This window comes from Mytilus galloprovincialis, chromosome 12 (genome assembly GCF_965363235.1).
Source record: "Mytilus galloprovincialis chromosome 12, xbMytGall1.hap1.1, whole genome shotgun sequence".
Taxonomy (NCBI): Eukaryota; Metazoa; Mollusca; class Bivalvia; order Mytilida; family Mytilidae; genus Mytilus; species Mytilus galloprovincialis.
In genome coordinates this window covers 21,647,799-21,668,055 of record NC_134849.1, presented here as the reverse complement: position 1 = coordinate 21,668,055, position 20,257 = coordinate 21,647,799, and the positions used below count along the sequence as shown (strand labels likewise).

Sequence of the window (20,257 nt, the reverse complement as noted above, 5' to 3'; positions counted from 1 at the left end):
TAATTATAACCATTTAATCTGCTTATTTCATTTTACAAAATAATAGTGAACATGAACGATCAATACTTCTATTTAATGAGGTAGGCCTTCACTTGGAATTCTCGTTTTATATAAAGTTTTGAAGTATTACACGGATTACTGCCCTTCCCTCGTTTACCCACGATATCTTGAGCAAAGCTACAATACCCATTCGTCACAACTCGGTTGATTCCGTACCCTCATCTTAGAAGGAGAGTGGCAAATTCTACCGAGGATAACCGAATGCTACAATACCACTCGATTCATACTTATTTACATGAAATATATTATGCTTTTCAATTCTCGAGGTTGTTTGATTAGTAACAGCATAAGAAAACTGAATAACAGTTTCATAGTTGATGGTAAAAATGTCATCAAAATAGAAGATCAAAGACGTTCAACAACATGAGAAATATCATCTTTGTAAACTAATGTAAAAGCAAAGAATATGAAGTCAAGATGCTCTCAATACATTTTTGTTACATTAACAGATGAGTAGACAATACATTTCTCAATGCTTATGCTTTTGATTTCATATTAAAATTTGATATGTACTTAAAACTATTTTTAAAACTGAGTATATTTATAAAATTACTCTGGTCCATTCAAAAAGCAGACGTTTTCAAACTATCATCCATTAATTCTGTGACACCATTGTGGCTGCTCTCAATGGTGTAATATCTGAAGGAGGTGTGCCATTTGGAGTGGTCCTGAGTTCACTTTCTGCTTCTAATTCTGGAACTGATACGGGAACAGCCTTTGGCGGTGATGGTTCAAATATTGGCTCTTGCTTCAGGACCATATCAGAATGAAATGTCATGGAACGCTCTAATTCAGTCATGTGACCGGATGTGACGTGTTGAAAAGATGGAAGCATGCCAGGTGGAGGGCTACCAACCTGTAGAAGAGCGGGAGGTGGCGCACTAAGAGCAGCCAAGACAGAACTGTGACTCTGATATAGCTGAGGATATGTTGTGATATGCTTCATGTCAGTCACTGAAATAATAAAAAAAATGTTTTAAGGATGTTCGCTTGTCATGTTTTGGAATTTTTGTTAGATTTTCGGAATCCTCTGGTTTTATCTATTTGAATGCCTTAATAAATTTTGCCCATTGAACCCATTTTTCTTTTTATCAATCTTTTACATGTATAATTATAAGCCATCAGTAAAAGTCTTATAAAATCGTTGTTATTTTTAAACCGTTTTTGAGCACTTGATAAAGCTATGAAAAATCAAGAGATAACATTTTCCCGCTAAAATGTCAATGGCTAATATCTCCAAAACAAGCACATTAACCTATATATTTTTTTTGCTTTTTTGTTTCCTTTAATAATACCTTATCAATATATACTTGTGTTATTAATAGGTCACCTCGGAATGCCAATGGAACTCACGGTTTCGGAATTCCAGACAAAGTTCTATCAATCTTTTTACCGATTTCCATGTGACTGATTAAGGTTCACAAAATTGAGATTCAAAATAATGAACGAAAAATAAAAAACAAATATAGAAAATTGGACAGCTAAAATTAGGAATGAAGAAAAAGGGACTAAATAAATAAAGAATAGAGAAATGGTATAAACAGTTTAAGTCAAAAAATAAAAAACAACTCCCGGTCTTAAATTTCAACTAATACAGTAAACAATATTGCAAACTCGGCACTGGTCCAAATTTTAATGACGTCTTTAAACAAATTGCTTTCCTTCCTTTGGGATTTATGAAACGGACAAGCAGACACCCTAATTATAAGGACTACCTATCGTAATCGGAAATACAGTACCATTATAAACACCTATTTAAACAAACCACAAAACAGTAAATGGAAGGATTCATTGTATCGCATGATGCTTTCTCCAGGGGGGCAGAACTTTTTTCGGGACGTCGGCATCGGATGTTTTCAAGCTCGGGATTTTGCCGGATTGACCCTTTCGGGATCCGGGATTTCGGTAGCAGGACACCTCAGAACCTCCCCGCCCCCCTCTTTCTCTGGGGTATAATTCAGTTGTATACTGATGACAATACGTACCTAATTGATTGTCTGATCTGGTAACAGAAAGATCTAATAATCCTGATGACTGGTTCCCTGTATATGGCATGGATGTTGCATATGATGAAGGCATGATATTATGATCCGGTGTATTATTCATGTCACGTGTTGGAGTAGCTGCTTTTGACGCCATTTTTGCTTTACGTTTTCTTGTTTGGATTCCATCTTTTTTCATTGACATTGGTCGGGCTACCTAAAATTTGAAAAAATATAACACTTCAGTCAAACATGATTAAATTGTAGGCAAAATTATGCAGGAACTTGTAAACTATCAATCTTTATCAATCTTTTTTTTATATCAAAGTCGTTCTTTTAATTCTAATTGTAATCTTCATGTAGACGTTGTCAAGTCTTTTTAAAGAATTTTTGAAAAATCAACGCAGTATTCATGAAGAATTGAATATCTTGTACCCTTTGTGCTTTATTGGTGAAAGGTAAAATAAATTGTCTCTTATAGAGACTTGTCTAATTCAGTGGCAATCATATATATATATATATATTTATATATATAGACCATTGCTCGTATGTATACCTGGTGTAATTTATAATAGAGTCCGCATGCGTTACAAACTGGTTCCCCTTCACTGTTCCTTCTCCATAAAGTCGTTGTGGTTGTTCCACAGTTAGCACAGGACAAACCCATCCGACTTCTGTTATTAACCTGAAAAATATTTGAAAGTATAGTTTTTTTTCTCAAGAAAGTGTACCTAAATTCAATAAACATTTGCTGTTTAATTATGAAATAAAAAGAACATGTAGAATATGTTGCGTTTAAAGAGAATAGTTTAATACCCTTCACCAGGAACCCTCGGGGAACAGGAGAGTTTGCATTTTTTGTTATATTTTTGTTTCCTTCATTTCACATCCGAAAGTTGGTACTCATTCTTGATGGACAAGGAGTATTGCTTTCTTAAATTTATAAACACCCTTCATAATTTTGTAATGTCTGGTAAAATGTTACAAACAAACGAATCTGACTTGGAAAATCAACAAAATTGTCTACTTCATATAGGTATGCATAACAATTGTCACAACAAGCATCATTTCAACATATACACACAACCCTTAGTGGCAACGAGACCACATTGAGGGTGGGAGGTTATGGGTTCGAATATACATTTTATTTTGTGCTGGAAGTTAAACAGCCATCCATCACAAGCTTAAACATGTAATAGAACATTTAGTCTTTGAAACGGGAAAAAAACGAGGTTGATAACCAGTTCACGACTCAAATATTGAAATCATAATATTTTTTCTCGCTTTTAGTAGAAAAGTATTACGGGTGCTCAATTCATCAAACTTCTATTTTGCGGACATTTATAAATTGATTACCAGTTATTTTAAGGACTGATTCTAAATGTAACTTATCTTTGTCTTATTGTTTTCGTGTTTTAATTTTAATTTAAATTCGTGTTCAAGCAGGGACGTTCGTATAGAAAGTCCCTGGTTCGATTCTAAATGTAACTTATCTTTGTATTGTGTTCCCCTGTTCAAATTTAAATGTGTTATAAGCAGGGACGTTAGTGTAGAAAGTCCCTGGTTCAAGATAAACTTGCTATTAAAGCTTCAAATGAAAAACATATTTTTTAATCTTTAGATATTCATTGATCTCCTCTGATTACGTGTATCATTCAGGGACGTGACGTATTCAATTATAATTTTTATAATATTGACAGCCTTTGTTTTAGTCATGCTTATTCATTGTGTTGTCATGGATACTAATGTTTAAACGATTACATGTATTAAAAGCACCAATAATCCCCTCGCCTTCTTATTTAACTTGAACAAACAAACGTGGAGAGTTTGAACAGCGTGCCTAATGCAGTGGATATAAATATGGCATCTACAAAAATATGGGATGACTAATCAGATCGGATTTGAGAACTCAAACGGACTTGGTAGGAATGGTACTTGAATCAAACATTGATGTGAAATTAAATGTTGATCTCAAATTCTCAATTGGTTACAGGATAAGTAAATTAAACGATGGTTGAAACTCGAATAGTATAGTGTCAGTCGTAATATTTCGCCGGTCTCTGGCTAATCTCACTTGCTACATCGATAGACGCTAGAAGGCACAGAATTATTCAAGTAAGGAAATCGAGCGATGATTATGATCAACCTTTAAGATCTTGAGATAGACGGAATAACTCCTACTGGTTATAAAGCATGTTTGTTTGTTTTGTTTCTTGAAAAGGCTGAGAAACATATGCTCGAGAAATAATAGTTTTCTATAAACAAAAGAATTCATATCAGCCAAATACAAAAATAACACGAAACACAAGATATTTATTTCAGAATTAATGTTTCGGAACTTTCAGCGATGAAAATAAGCAGGGCCTGTTAAATGATCCCTTAAATATGGCATCTGATATTAATATCGAGTAATTAACATTTCATCTGAACAGGTTAGCTTTGGTATGTAGTAGCAGGTACCATTAAAACCAAACTGCTCTTTAAATAGCTACATTGTATTATGAAGGAGTCAAACTTGCACTTACAGTAAATAGTAATAATTTTAGGTATACATGTATAATGTCTAAGAATAATACATCAACAATCTTAAAAGTAGGAAAGAAACACCAAACGATACACAAATGTTCATTTTAAAAATGATATGTCTATGTCAAAACTTCAGGGTTTAAATAAGAGAAAAGGTCCAAAACTCAAAAGTATGCATGAAACGTATCAGCCTCATTACATTAAGAGCACCGCCATGGGTTGTTTTCCTTTATATCGCATTTTAAAAACAGAAACCAAGAGAGGGAAAGAAAGATGGAGGAATCATGTTATCATCTGAACTCCAAAAGGAACGAGACTGAATTCATAAACAGTTTTAGAGGATCCTATTTTACATACATCACTTGTATTTCCATTAAAGAAATAACTAAGGTATGGGACCCTCATAGATACATCCTCTGTGAAGGTGTATTACAAACAAGAGAAGACACTCAATACAAAATTGATACCAACTTCGAGCAAAGTGATTCGGTATTTAATTTTGTAAAAACTTTCTTTTGAGGATCACTTACTCCAGACTGTATTTTACAGTATGCCCCAACATAATCTCTAAAAAAATCCTGAACAGCGTGTTGACGTTCAATGGAAAATTAATATTAATAAATTTTACATTTAGCTCTAACACAATCACATAATATCCTGATGAATTATAATCTCTACAATTTTTCTTAATGCATTTAATTTTTCGTGGAATGAAACTTAAAATAGAAACTTCAGTTTCTGAGTTCATATGGATGAAATATAATACGCATATCACGACTTTAGGAATTAAAAATCCTCGGGTCCCTGTTCCGCCAGATGGATTCATGGTTTTAAACTGATCCAGGTTTTAAAGCAACGATCGGTATACTAATTCATTTAATCTTTGTAATTATGAAAGTATGGAGATTATATGAACAAATAAACCATAACAACATTGGTTTTTTTTCAATCGTTCTGGTATTAGGTAAATGCTGGAAATATCAAATTATATTCCATTTTCGTTTATTTTTTTCTTCAAAGTGTTCTTTTATTGGTATCTTTCAAATATCTGAATTAACACACACAAAAATCTGTTCTGCTCAGAAGTCATTTTAAGACAATAGACATATGATAGATCGCGTGAATTTCGGTTTTACCAAAGGTCCTTTGATAAAACAATAATGTTATACAAATTAACGAACACATATTTATTATGGGATTTTTAAAATTTTCATTGCCACAAAACTGCTGTTTTTTATTTAAAAGATGTTCATTTTGACCTCATTAAATATATGGAATGTTTTCTTAATTGAAGTTTTCCTTGACGAATCACAGACGGCCTGGTCATTAAGTTTAAATTACCAATTAGGCGGATCAGTCATTAATTTGAAAGTCATTAGCGTGGTGGAGGCTCCTTCTTATGTGGTATGCTTCTGAAATAGCTATAAATTTCGCATAACAATTTGGAAAAAAAGTTAGCAAATGTGTGACAGTTTTTACTACATTTCTACATTGTTTAAATTTGTGGAAAAAATCAGCTGAAGGATTAAATGTAAGGAAAAAAGATTTGAAATGCTTCGCTGCCGGGATTTCATAACTGAAGTTATAAAAAGACAATGTCCGCATTGAAAAGCCTTAAAGGGAAACTTCGCAAAAAAATCAAAAATTGATATTATGTTCATTCTGTATAAAAATGTTCAAATTCATAGATATTAAAGTTTTATTCCGCTAGATAAGCGATCACCATCGATTTTAAATTTAGAGTATCAATTCTCCGAGATCCGCCATCTTGTCTTCTTTCCCGATGAATAAAAACGATATGTCTATAAACCACAAAGAAACAAAACTACAGTAACCGATGTAGTCGTAATTGCGTGTCGATATCTTGTCAATCGTGCGGTTGTTTAATACGACTAACTAACTTGATACGGAAAATATTCTTACTTTTTTTAAATTACCATGGTCTTTTGTTTTTAAACTGTTGATATTGGAATTAGGTGAAAAGTCAAAGTTGAAATCATAAATAAGTGTTCCGTGAAAATTGTTTTCGAAAATCTAATTTGTTCATAATTCAAGTAATAAACTTTTTTCAAATATATTTTGATCTTCCCTTATCTGATCACCAGCATGGCTAAAGGTATTACTTCCAAAGGTATTGTGAGGGGTGTGAGGTGACACGTCCAGGTATTCAAGCGATTTCCTGTCGGGCTTGCAAGTTCATGCATCGTTTCACTTCTGCAGGTATTGATCAGTGTACACGGCTGATAACTTATAACTTATAACTTTCCATTTTGAACTATCAGATGTATAATATACAACTCTGTCTTACTTGTCATTACTAAACTCAAACGCTTGTTTATAAATAACATTTCTGGTGTAAAGAATATAATTCATAATATATAAATAATACCCAAAAAATAAGATTTGATGAAATTAAAATCTATTTAAATATTTTTTCCAAGGGTGAATTTGGGAAAATGTAATATATAGTCATTGTCAATAGTGAAGGACAGATTGGAACAGACCAGAAATATTGATTTAAAAAAATGTACGCACTTGCCGACGATTCGTTTATACGACTGGATATAAAGTTACGGAACTATAGCGCAATTTAAAATATATACGTGTATACATTGAACATAAGAAAAAAACATATATTTTGAATAAATAGGGGTAAAAGTGTTGTAAATAGACTAGCCAACGTATGCCAACAGTATGTAATCATCGAATGTCGATAGACTACAATTGTATACCAAAAGAAGAAGAGAACCAATTTGATTTAAATACAGGTCGATGTATAACTTTTGCTTTGGTTCATTGAAGCTGTGGACCTAGGAAAATCACAGATTTATATTTCAATAAGATTGTTCTCAAACAAAGGAAGGAATTCGTCATCACAATTGTTATATATGCCACTGGACGAACACTAATTATCCCCAGGGGATGTGAATATTTTGCTGGGAAACTTTTGAGTATCAAAGTTTCAAATTAATTTCGGGATTTATTTTCTTTCTTGGTATTCAATAACCGAAAAAAGAATAAATTACTTGTTCGCTAAATAGGGATATTCTTGTCAGATAAAAGAATTTTAGTTATATTTAAAAAATAGGGAAATATGACATTAAATTGGTTCTGTCTTTTGTTAAACATCGTTAAAACGATGTGTGTCTAAGGTGAACGCCACAAGAACCCTGTAATACTAGTACGAGAGTATAGCATGTAAACATTCCTTTTCAATAATATGGTTGTATTGGAAAACTTTTCATACAGATTGACAACTCATTGTCCGATATGCATGTAATATTTGCCACATGACGCCCATAGTTCTTTCTACCATCATCACCTTATTCCTTGATATTGCTGTAAACATCGATGGTTCACACCCAAACAAAATGGGAGTAATGAACCTTCAGAGCTTCTCCGTGTTATACACTTGTGAAATATATAGACGAAATTTCTGTATTGAAATGAATCTACATCTCACAAACAGGATTTTCAAATAACGATTTTGAGTAATCACCTTACAAACCAATATAAACGTATGGCAAGATATAACCATGAAGGAATTTAGTTTTTGTCAGAACTCATCACTATATCATAAACGTATACGTATATATATGCATACAGTTTCAAATATCAAGAACAAGCGTTCGATGTCGATAGTCTGTTCTCTAACTGTTCAGAGTTAGACATGTCACTTGTTCATTCTTGGAAGCCTTCATATTCCCCGTCTAACGATGGGAACTCTTTCTGATTGTGTTGACTATAAATGCTTGTATGGTAATTCTGTCGTTTATCTGTACAAGCGGTTGCATTTCCTCTCCTTTCCCAACAAACAAACGAACGAAACGCAACTAGTCTGATTTCTCTGGAGCTCATCCTCAATGGCTCTTATATATGGAAACTTACATGTATACTAATAATGATTGTTTCATGAACAACGATGTATGAACGAACTATTATAAATTCGTCAATATCTGTAATGCATGACTAAAGTATAACTTTTATTACAACTACTGTATTACTTATTTGGATTAATGACGGCTATCATGTTCAACATTGCACAACTATTATCATAGAATTTTTAAAAAAATCCTCAAAAATCCTCAAAAGATATAATGCCTTAGCTTAGATAATTAGTATTCTTTTCACAAAAAGTTCGTGTAAATGATTGTCAAATGAATTTAATTATGTAAGAATAAAATGTTAAAAAGAAACTAAAAAAAAATTATGCATGTTGTATGTTGTATTTTTTTGTCAATTAAAAACTTTAAAATTGCAATAGTTTTATTAGTATTTAAACACAGCCAGATTTGAATACAAGTTAAGAAATTCCGGTAAAGTCAATGATATCAAACAGATGTACAATGGTATATCAAATTGGGTAATATTGCATTTAGTTTTTATTAAAGATTAAAACTACTATTTTTTGCTTCATATTTGAATCTTTACGCCAATTGCCGCTAAGAAAGTAATCAAAAATTGTTTCCTTTTATTTTTATACACTTTCGGAATTACGAATCTGAATTTTATTTTCAATTAATTTACACAATTTAATTATTGTATCTTTATTCTCATCGTGTATTTAATCTTAGTGTATTAACATCATGACAGCATATACTCTAATCCTTTCTATTTATCCTTTCCAAATAACAACATTTATACCTGTGTACGCTTGAACTCACACCTGCGGCTAAAGAGCTACAAGGTAAACGAATTGACCTCAAGCCGAGAAATATACAGTGACCTTTACAAAATAATATACACACTCTGCTCACACATTAGTTGCATTGAAATGATTATCAAAACAATAACGGTAAATAGAACTGAACAATATCAGTAAAAATGTTCAATAAATATTTTATGAAAAAAATCTCAACAATAATTAATTAAATTTATTCAAAAACATTTACTAGAGATAATTTTATAGGAGTTTAATTCAATCAATACAAAACGGTATATATATGCATATTCACTTTCGTTCATTCTTATATTGTGGTTTATAACTTCGACCATTCGTCAGCTGTGCGCTTTTAATTACGTATATTGTCGATAAGCTATAAGAGTTAAACAGATTTTATTTTTTCCCAGAATTCAATAAATCGGGCTAATACGTCACGACCCACTCGAGAATTCAACCAAAAAAGTTACAAATACTTGATTTTCTCCGTTATTAGAAGGAATATAAATTTAAAACTTTGCAAATGTGTTTTTTATGTTAAGATGAACATAATTAGATGATAAGTAAAAAATCGCGGAATTTCCCTTTAATAAACCTCAATCTCTATCAATGTCCAGTCGTTAAACTTGACACAATAGTCAGTGTAAAAAAACTGTACTCGAAAGTCCAACCATTAAATTCAGTATTTCGATTGGTAGATTTTTGATTCTGAGTACGTCTGAGTACGACAATCGTACTCAAAATAATATATGACCGCAAGGCCATAAATTCCGATTTTCTTCAAGGTCGTTCAACTTTATAGTTCTGTTTACATACAATTGAGGACATGCCAAAGGGGTTAACAATAATAAAAGATTTATAAAAAAAAGGGTTGTTTTTTTGCAGTTTATCATTAGGTAAATCAATATCTGTCTATTGAAATAAGTAATGTAAAATCCCGGTAGCATTTTTATTTTCGTTTGGTATTTGGATGTTTTCTTGGCATAATTGTGATGGTTCTGGTGATTAGTGAAATGTAGAATTCGAGTTAGTTTAATTATCAGTCCGTGTTGTGATATTTACAATCTATGTTTATTCAAGCTCTGTATGCCGAATCTACTTCTGTTTATTTTATATCTTGGATTATTTTCTAAGTCGAGAAACAAACGGTTGGCTTCAAATTCTAAAATCTTCGCCCAACCGTTATACTGTTTAAATCTGCGTCACAAAGATGCTTTTTAGAGATAGTTCTCGCAAAAAAACTTTAAAAACAGCTGAGTCACTTATAGAAATAATCATAGAGAGAACTTTCGTAGAGATTTTTGATACAATTTAATGAGAAATTTTGTTTTATTACTTAATGCACGCGCGTAGCACTATAAATAGAATGTAATTCATATGAACCTATCAAATCTGATTTTTTTTTCACAAGATTTTATTCACCACATTCCCCCTGTGATTATGTATTAATATGTTTTAAGATGTTAAGGCGTGAAGGCTTTATTCAAAGGTGATTCAAACATTATAAACTATGTGCAAAGATATGTGACTTCAGAGTCGGTCCATGCATGAAGAAATGTGCTTAGAACCAATATATTCCGGTTTCATAAGAAATTTATTCACCAAACAGAGAACAATGAGATATTGGTATTACGTGCAACACTATTCGTATTGATAGATTTGATGAATTTCTCAAAATCTATTAATATGAATATTCTTGCATATACATATAGACGGTAAGACCGAGGTCTCTCTGTGTCTATAAGATATAAAAAATAGAAAGCTGTTCATCAACCTATAACCTTGTCCAGTAACCTCGTTCTTAGTAGATTTTTAAATGGCGGTTAAGTTCATATAGCATATAGAACGTTCCTTTGATTAAAGCTAAATAGTCTTAGACCATAATTAACTGACATGTTCTTTTGTTTAAATTTCAGGTAATAACTCATGAAACGTTCCATTGTCAAGCTGACATTTACAGGCAATATTACACAGACTGTTCTTTGTCTAAAGCTACACATTCAACTGTTTTTTTTTATTACAGTTACCATGATGTGTTGTTGCAATTGATCACAATAGACTGACTAGTCCTTTAATTTAGAAGAAAAATACAGATAACCATATTCACAGACATGTTCCCTTGCTTACATCTACAGGTAACAATTAACAGACATGTTCTTTTCTATGAAATTACAACGACTCGAACACAAGTTCTGTTGCTTACAGCTACAATTCACGATTAACAGACATGTTCTTTTGTTAACAATCATGGTTAACCATAATAACAATCTACGAGTGCAACAATAAACAGGGAAAATACACAAAGACTATTGTTTCTGGAAACCACATTTACAATGGGATAGGCCAACTATTAATGTAGGTGAAAAAAAGAAATAATACCCCCTCCCTTTCCCCCAACAATTACGGATCGAAACATAGGTAGCAGGAGCAAACAAGTCATAAACACACAACTATTTGAACAATTTGTATGTTTCTATGGTATGAAAGAGGGACGAAAGATACCAAGGAGACAGTAAAACTCATAAATCTAAAATAAACTGACAACGCCATGGCTAAAAATGAAAAAGACAAACAGACAAACAATAGTACACATGGCACAACCTAGAAAACTAAAGAATAAACAACACGACCCCCCCTCCCCAAAAAAAAATCAAAACAAACAAACTAGGGGTGATCTCAGGTGCTGGATGACCTGACTCTTAACATTCAACATAAACATAATACCTTTTTGTATTTATGTAGTATTATTATAAAAAATAGGTATTTCTATGCATATCAAGGACGAATGGGAGACCGGATAAACGATACAGAATTTTTTGTCAAATGAAATTTTGAGAAGAGAAATTGTAGTTGACAAGCAATGTAAGTTTTTTTAAAACCCGCTAATTTACCAGATAGTATGATAGATGAGAAAGTATACATCTTTACTGTTTAAACATTGACCATATGTTATGTGTCTAATTATAGAACAATATACTAACAGATGTCGTCAGAAACATATGTATATCATAAAGAAACGTCTGCTTTCAATTGTTTGGGTGTCACCTTCCTCATGACATTACTGTACAAGAATTCCTATGATATGTTCTCCTCTTATATATGACCGATGGCGGTCCTCATTGAATTTTACATATAAACTGTGGATCTCTGCTTAACATTGCGCCTATCTATCAGATGCCTAATATGATTTATTTTAATGAGTCCGGGGGACTCAGTTCAATTGTATGCGAACAAACGCGCTAAATTGGTAGATGGATGGGTGGATATAATGGTTCCCGGGTGTTTCAAGTTAAAGAGTGCAAACCGTTTTATCACATTAGAGACAACATAATGTAATCTTCCCATTTCAGGAATGCCAAAATGTATTTCAAAAAGTACCTTATCTCGCCTCACCCATTTAATATTGTACATCGTCTGCTAAGGGCTTAGTTTCAAAAGTTACAGGACTTATATTTCACAAAACTAGTTAAGCTTATAACAAAATTTATGGGCTTGTCCAGTAACCTCGTTCTTAGTAGATTTTTAAATGGCGTATTTTCCATTTTTGTCTTTTGGGGATTTGATACTTTATAATTATTTTTTTGCAGTTTCTATTTGATTTATTCACAATTTCTATATATTTAATAGACATAAGAACTTGCCCCATTGTTAAGTGTCTATTGCTGACGACAGTATGCTGAAATGTATATAAATTTGAGAAATGGAAATATGGCATGTGTCCGAGACAACAACGAGACCAAAGAGCAGAATATATACATGCTGTCTTTTGGTGATTTTTGTCGTTTATTGCTGTCTCGTTGACGTTTACCAAACCAGCCTTTTACTTCTTTTGATTATTCAAGGACTACAAACTAAGTTTTTTAAGGATGGACTCTTGAAAATTTAAATACCAAATGAGCTTTGTTCTATATTAGTAATGATTTGTTGCACTTAAATGTATGTGAATCGATCTTATAAGAGATTTCTAGTCTTTGCGTTCTATTAATTACATTTTATACCGTGACGGAACGGAGACTTGTTTGACTATTTGAAGTTAGTAATTTATCATGGTAAACCATTAAGTTTTCTTTTAATATTGAAGTGTTGACCACTTCCGGATACAAAACGTGTCTATCGCCGGTTTCGTTTAATGTCTGATTTATTAGTTTAAAACAAATACACACATATTAAGTAAACACTTGATCTATAGGCCAAACAGAACAAATTACTATAACCAGAAAAAAACTTTACAAGGGTATTAATGTTCAACTCTCATATCAAAAAATAAAACACACTATTTTTTCTACATTAACATTATAAACATTTAAATCAAACTTCTCTAATGCATAAATCACTGAATTGAATTTTTGGTTAATTTACCCAGAGACGTCTATATACATATGTATATATATGTTTCTGATTTACCCAAGATTTATTTATATTTATTACCAATAACAGACACACCCGAAATATAATTCTTTCCAGACATTTAAACACCTTAAGAACCCTTTAAGCCCGGATTTATTACCAAAAATCCGATAATCATCGCAACAGTTTTGTCGATTTTCAGATGTACATGCATTGCAGAAATTTTCATAAGGAGGAGGGGGCACTGGCTGCTTAAGAGAGGCCCGCTCCGGTCAATCTTCAGTGTTTCCGTATTTACTCAACCAAATTTTACCTTCAAAACGGGGAGGCGCGGGCACCCACGACCCTCTTTTAATACCCCTATTCATTGAAATGAAAAGCGTCATTATCAGTGACTTTATATTGATGCAATTTGCTCAAAACTTTGAGACAAGGAGAAACATTAGATCTTCTATACAGGACAAGCTATGAATCAACAAAGGTTGAAGGAATATGATCCCCCTTAAACATGCAGACTGCAGCAAGTTAAATTTGAATATTCTTGGTCACGTACAATAACTTATTCAAACGTGTATAAAATTAGGTGGACGGCGACATGAATTCATTACGAATTAAAACAAAAACCGTGTTGAGAATTTGATTGCAAAAAAGTAGGACTGGCATGGTTATATTTCTTAAGATTAAGTAGACTTGTCTCAGTAAAGATCAAAAATTAGAAAATACAAACGCTGCCTTTTTTTATTGGTAAAATAGATTAAGAAAATGCAAATAAATAATTTGCTATGGAGAATGGCACAGGGGCGGATCCAGTATTGCTTAAAACCCAGAAAGGGGGGTTCCTACATCATGTCCCCATTCAAATGCATGTGCATTGATCTTCCAAAAAAGGGGGTTCCAACCCCCTGGACCCTCCATCTGGGTCCGTCACTGTGGCCCGTGTATGTCTTGAGGTTTTGTGTGTTATATTGAATTGTATCTTAAAACATTTTCACGAACAGTTGAGTTTCAACCTCTGGACAACTATCGCATCTGATACCTCAGAGTCTGATAATTATACTTAAAATTGGTTATCATGCACATTGAAACAAAAAATGTTAGATTAGCACTTCAAAAACTTCGCACTAACAATATAAACTACATTGGGTGTATTAAAGCTCATTGATAAAAACGAGGGTAATACATCAATCTCTCAATTAGTTACTGCTGTAAATTAATTCATTAAACTATAAATACTGACACTTCATAGGTAGGTAAATTATTTATCTAAAGATTTATTTATCTATATTCATATCGGCTGTCAAGAGCGAGAGAAAACTGATACATTCCAAACTGTACATTTTAAAAAAAAGCAAAAAATTAAGAATGGAAATTGGGAATGTGTCAAAGAGACAACAACCCGACCTTAGAACAGACAACAGCAGAAGGTCACCAATAGGTAATACCCTTTCATATTCAATGATTATTATGAATTTTCAACATCCTTAAATGCTTGTCCAAAGTATAGAAATTGTACAAACCTTTGGCATATTGTACAAACCTTTGGCATATTGTACAAACCTTTGGCATATTGTACAAACCTTTGGCATATTGTACAAATCCTTGACTTAACACACAAAATCCTTGACTTATCAAACAATGCAGACGAATCATTTATTCAAAACTTTACCATTCAATTTGAATGGGGGAAAACTTACAAAAAACTGAATCTAAGGATTTTTTTCACAGTCTGAACACTGCTCTATGCTTTCCCAAGTTGGTAACCTAGACGATATACGTGGTCTTCTTCAAGTTTAAAAACCCTTCACTATTATACAACCTTGTCTTCCATTTTATGCAATTTTCTCTTCATCCTATTGTCTAATATCAATCTTGGTTAAGTGTTGTTATTATAACGTTTTAATGTATAGCAACATTCGAAGTGCCTCTTTCACTAACAAGTTACAGTTATGTAAACATAAACATTGTTTTTTGCAATTCCAAAAATATCTAAGTGAGAGGTAAACTTATAGAAATATTATCACCTGCTAAAAATACAAGTGAACTGTCCAATTTTCGATTTATAAAATATTCTTTAGGTGAACACAAGGGATAGCCTTAGGTTTTAGACATACTCAGGGATACATACTGATGTTTGATTATGTCTGGTGACAAATATTTCACCAATATTTTAAAATATGGTTATTTCACTAAAAATATCTAACTTTCATATCATATTTAAATATGTAAATTATACATGTTATAGATGTCAAGTAAGCAATGAGACTGCAATCCAACAACAAAAAATGCATATGTAGGTACAGTCATTTTTTTTAAATGTGATTTTGTTTGGCATGATAGTACACTTCAGGTAAAAAAAAATTGGTCGATTGCATCCCCTCTATAAAACGAAGAAATTTAATTATGAGGTAAAAATCACAGACATTTTGTATCAAAACTGGGTCTTATTACTCTTATTTCTCAGGAGAACCTTGCATTAAAGCATTGATCCGCACCTGCACCAAAGCTGTCAGAATGTATTTACACAACTGTAACGTATAGCCACAAATATCTGAACATGACAATCTAAACAGATTATGTGTATTTGACGCCAACCTAACTTGAAACTCATCTTATAAGTGGAAAAAGAAGAAACAGATAAAATGACATGTTACATAAATAGACAAAAAAATAAAAAAAAATAAGATAAAAAATAAGATAAAAAATAAGATAAAAATAAATTAAAATTAAAATTTAAGTATACCTTGTCAAAATTCTTCTCAAATTTCTTTGGTTTTTCTTCTTCCACCTGTTCCTGAAATAAATAAGATAAATCTTGTGTTCCGAACTGATACATCTGTAACATCTTGGAGGGGTCCAATAGGTTCCGAAGAAAGTTTCAGTGCCAAACAAATACAACAACCAACACAAGTTTTTTCTTTCTTTCTGTCAACAACGCAATATATAGTTATTTTAAAAAACTTATAATTATTTATGTCTATATATGTTTGTTTATTCCTAACGTCAAATGTCAAATAAAGTTCTAAAAATGTCCGAAATGTTTGGTGAATTTCAACACGTGTGTCCTGTTATACTGGTGAATTATTTATGAAGAAAGTTTACTTGATGCAGAAACATGACACCCTCTCCATGAGAAAGTTAAAGAGGCACTATTGGGGAGTTGTTTTTGGCAATGTCATGTTTGTTCAAACTTTCATCTGCTGGAGTTTGAGTACCCAGGAGTGTCGTAAGATGGCATGCATAATGCCATTTTAACACATTACTTGTTAAACCAAGCAACTGGTCATGTTCAATGAGGCTCACCAGGGGTGCAATTTGGTGGTGTCATCCCAACAGGTCATGTTTATTGAAGGGATTAAATGATTTGTCAGTATGAAATGGTATTAACATAATCAGTGCAAATAGGTTTATATAATACTCGTCTATAATGCATATTTACACATATATTTAACAAGGCCATACTTTTAAAAAGATAATATTTTTTTATTTTTTTTCTATATAAAATTTCAGCTGGAATTAAATATACCTCAATATTTATATAATGGTCCCAGATTTCAAAAAGGACACTGTGATATTTTTTACAGTGAAAATATTGAACAAAATTTGTTTGATTTCGAAAAATTCTAGCTATACCCCAAAACTAACGAGTTGCATTGTTCTTTGATGATCAGTTGCATTGACACAAAATTTAGACTTGTTTCTTTTTTTCTGAAACGAAAAATGGGAAGAGAAGATTCCGAAATGGGCGACCCGAAACCGTAAAAATGCCTTCAAACACCATAGCCAAAGTGAAAAAGAGGATTAAAATATACAACTTTAAACAAACCATTACACAAGAGCAACCCGAATGATAGATGCCTTTGTTTACATTGGGTTAAAGTCTAGGAAAAGGCAAATAAAGAAAACATCAAAAAAATAAAATATATTATAAAATTGTCAAAAAAAGAAGTGCAAAATATTTTAAAAATACACTTACCCTACTAGGAGACTGGATCGGTTTACCATTTGGCTGGCGATTCAATCCATTCATTTTATGATACAATCCACAGGCGTTACACAAATAATGACCCGTCCCATCTTTCCGCCACAAGGGTGTGGATACCGCCCCACAGTTCACACACTCACGGCCTTCCCCCATGTCAAAGTATGTAGCTGCCTCGTCTGTAAAAAATGAATGGAAAGTTTGTTTGAAATTGTTATCAGAACATCGCCATTCCTGTTTTTATCTTCAGAGAGGCTGGCGTGGGGTAATGAAATACTCTTGAATGTATCAAGTTTCATATTAACTGGCATGCCAGGTGATATTAGAATTATCTCCCCTTTTGCATCGTTTTACAGTATTTTTTTTATTTCAATGACATTAAATTCATAAACAATTAAGATGTGATTTTTTAATATTTAAAAAAATAAAATTGAAATAGTAATAGAACTATCTTATAGAAATGTTATATCTGATCAAAAAGACACTATCTTTGAAAAAAGACGTTTTGATTGTTTACATTTCTAATTTTAGAGCATTTTTAAAGCTTACTTTGCGGTATGGGTTTTGATCATTGTTGAAGGCCGTTCGTTCCTATAGTTGCTAACCTTCAACCCTATTCACTCTATGATGAAGAGTTATCTCATTGGCAATTTCATAACTCATGTAATTAAAAACGAAAAACTAATAATTTCACTAAAACTAGGACCAATTGAAACATGTGAAAAGTAAACAAAAGTTCAAGTGAAAAATGAAAAGACGAAAATATCAAGAATAGTCCGCAAATCACCAAAAAGGAATAAAAGACTGTGGTTAACAGCTAAAAATATTCAGATTATATAAGATGTATTACTAAAAAGCATCAACAATTTGCATATATTTCCAGAAGTGTATTTGTAATGAAAGTGTTTAAGGAAGTTAAGGAGAACAACAGTCTGCTTGAAAGTAAGTAATGCATAGTTTAAAAAAAAAAAAAAAAAAGAAAGAAAAAGAATAGTAATGACGTTTCGGAAAAATTGGAAACAAGCCTTAAAGCACACATCTTCACAAGCCTTGAAAATATAGTCAAGTTCAAATACTTTAAAGTAAGGGTATTAAAAAAACACAATGAACAAAGACACAAAAAAATATGTACAATTCTGAGATAACTCGTAGTTACTGAAAGCTAGCAAAAAGGCAGTAACACAAATTAAATATTATGTATGTAAGACTATAAGCAAGGATTTGTATAGTAATACTATACACAAATCCTTTCTATAAGTTAGCATACATTATTCTCAGTCCACATTAAAGTCAATCAGGTTGAGAGTGAGGACAATTTAATTGATTTCACTTCTATAGCCCGGCCTTGACATCCTTGTTTATAATGTGAAAGCTTAGCACGAGAACCATTTTTGAAAAATAAATTACACGGTAAAAAGTTCTAAACAGCTCCATAAACCTGAAATATCTGTGTTGGTTAGATTTCAAAATATGTTAAATCAAAATTACTGTAATAAACTACCAAAATTAAGACATCTACATGTAAGGAATGAAGAGAAGGCATTATCGGTCACCTAAACAAATCTTAATAACTTTTACGCATCAAAGCAATGTGTTGCATAAATGGAAATATATTCACTGTTAAATTCTATCAAGAATTTCAAATTAATTATCAATGTCCTCTTCACATGTCAACAAAAACTGTTCTCATTTCTTGAATTATGTTCTGCAGATATTGAAATTTTAGCAAGTTTCCTAGTCAGCAAAATCATTAAAATATGGAGATGTGGCAAAGAGACTTCTCTCCACCAAAGACCAAATTTAACTGGAATCCGCTTGTATTACGCTACACTCAAACATGAACAAAGTGTTATTGTCAGCCGATAACCAGCTTAAGACCAAATGATCTGAGTGGATGTAAGCAATAATAGACAAGCATACGGACTTCAACAATGAGTAAAAATAAACATACCGTTAAGTTATTTTGTTTCTGTTTACCAAAAAAAGGAAGTGTTTTATATATGTATGTCCCAACAGTTGCATGACTTAGTGCGACGGTTAGCAAAGTTTAAAACAAATTCAATGTTATATAAGATTGATAGATTATTGGTTGCTTAACGTCCAGTGGCAAATATATCATTCATGTTTAGGACGAAATGTTATTAGAGATGCAGAAGATACCAAATAGTCAAACACCCATGTCGAAGACAAACTTTGATCAACTTTACGATGCCACGACAAACAAAGAAAACTGTTGCGATCAAAAGACAAACTACAGTGTAATATTCCCAATTCCATTATATGACTATCAAATGAGAATTTTGCAAATGAACAAAAGGAAATGTGGGGAAGATATAGTGATATAATGTAATATTTTTAATGACTTGAAATTGCTTAATATTTTATTCAATTTTTTATGGTATGTTTCTTATAAGTACATAACAAAAGGGATATTTTCGGGTTTTTTTTTATTCCATTTTAAACAAGCATGTATCTCTATGCCTCAGACCTTTTTCAGGCATACAATTTTCTTTCCATACACTGTAAAAATGGTGTTTAGATTCTAAACACAATCCTAAACACATTTTTTGTGCACTTTTTTTTTACATGTTTAAGTGTAAACATGTCTATGTTTAAGTGTAAACATGTCTTGTCTCTAAACATGTTTAGGTCTAAACATGTCTCGTGTCTCAACATGTTTAGGTGTTTAGATGGTGTTTAGGG

At 32.1% G+C, this 20,257-nt stretch overlaps 1 protein-coding gene across 1 annotated transcript; it reads right to left on the bottom strand.

The window, feature by feature from the left end:
• Window positions 1–16,704, bottom strand: LOC143054080 (GATA-binding factor 5-B-like). Its single transcript, XM_076226963.1, has 5 exons — window positions 16,675–16,704; window positions 16,316–16,366; window positions 2,599–2,727; window positions 2,046–2,259; window positions 1–1,014 (listed from the first exon to the last, which is right to left on the bottom strand). Exons 1-5 carry the CDS (start codon window positions 16,687–16,689, stop codon window positions 656–658), a joined length of 768 nt encoding a protein of 255 aa, XP_076083078.1. The 5' UTR covers window positions 16,690–16,704; the 3' UTR covers window positions 1–655.
• Window positions 16,705–20,257: the final 3,553 nt, after the last annotated feature.

What these genes read in the sequence shown, in the direction of transcription:
- LOC143054080 (XM_076226963.1), bottom strand. An exon ending in TTGAGAAGAATTTTGACAAG is followed by an intron (nt 2,728 to 16,315) that starts GTATACTTAAAT and finishes AATATTTTTCAG; the next exon opens with GTTAATAACAGAAGTCGGAT. An exon ending in CAGATCAGACAATCAATTAG is followed by an intron (nt 1,015 to 2,045) that starts GTACGTATTGTC and finishes TTATTATTTCAG; the next exon opens with TGACTGACATGAAGCATATC.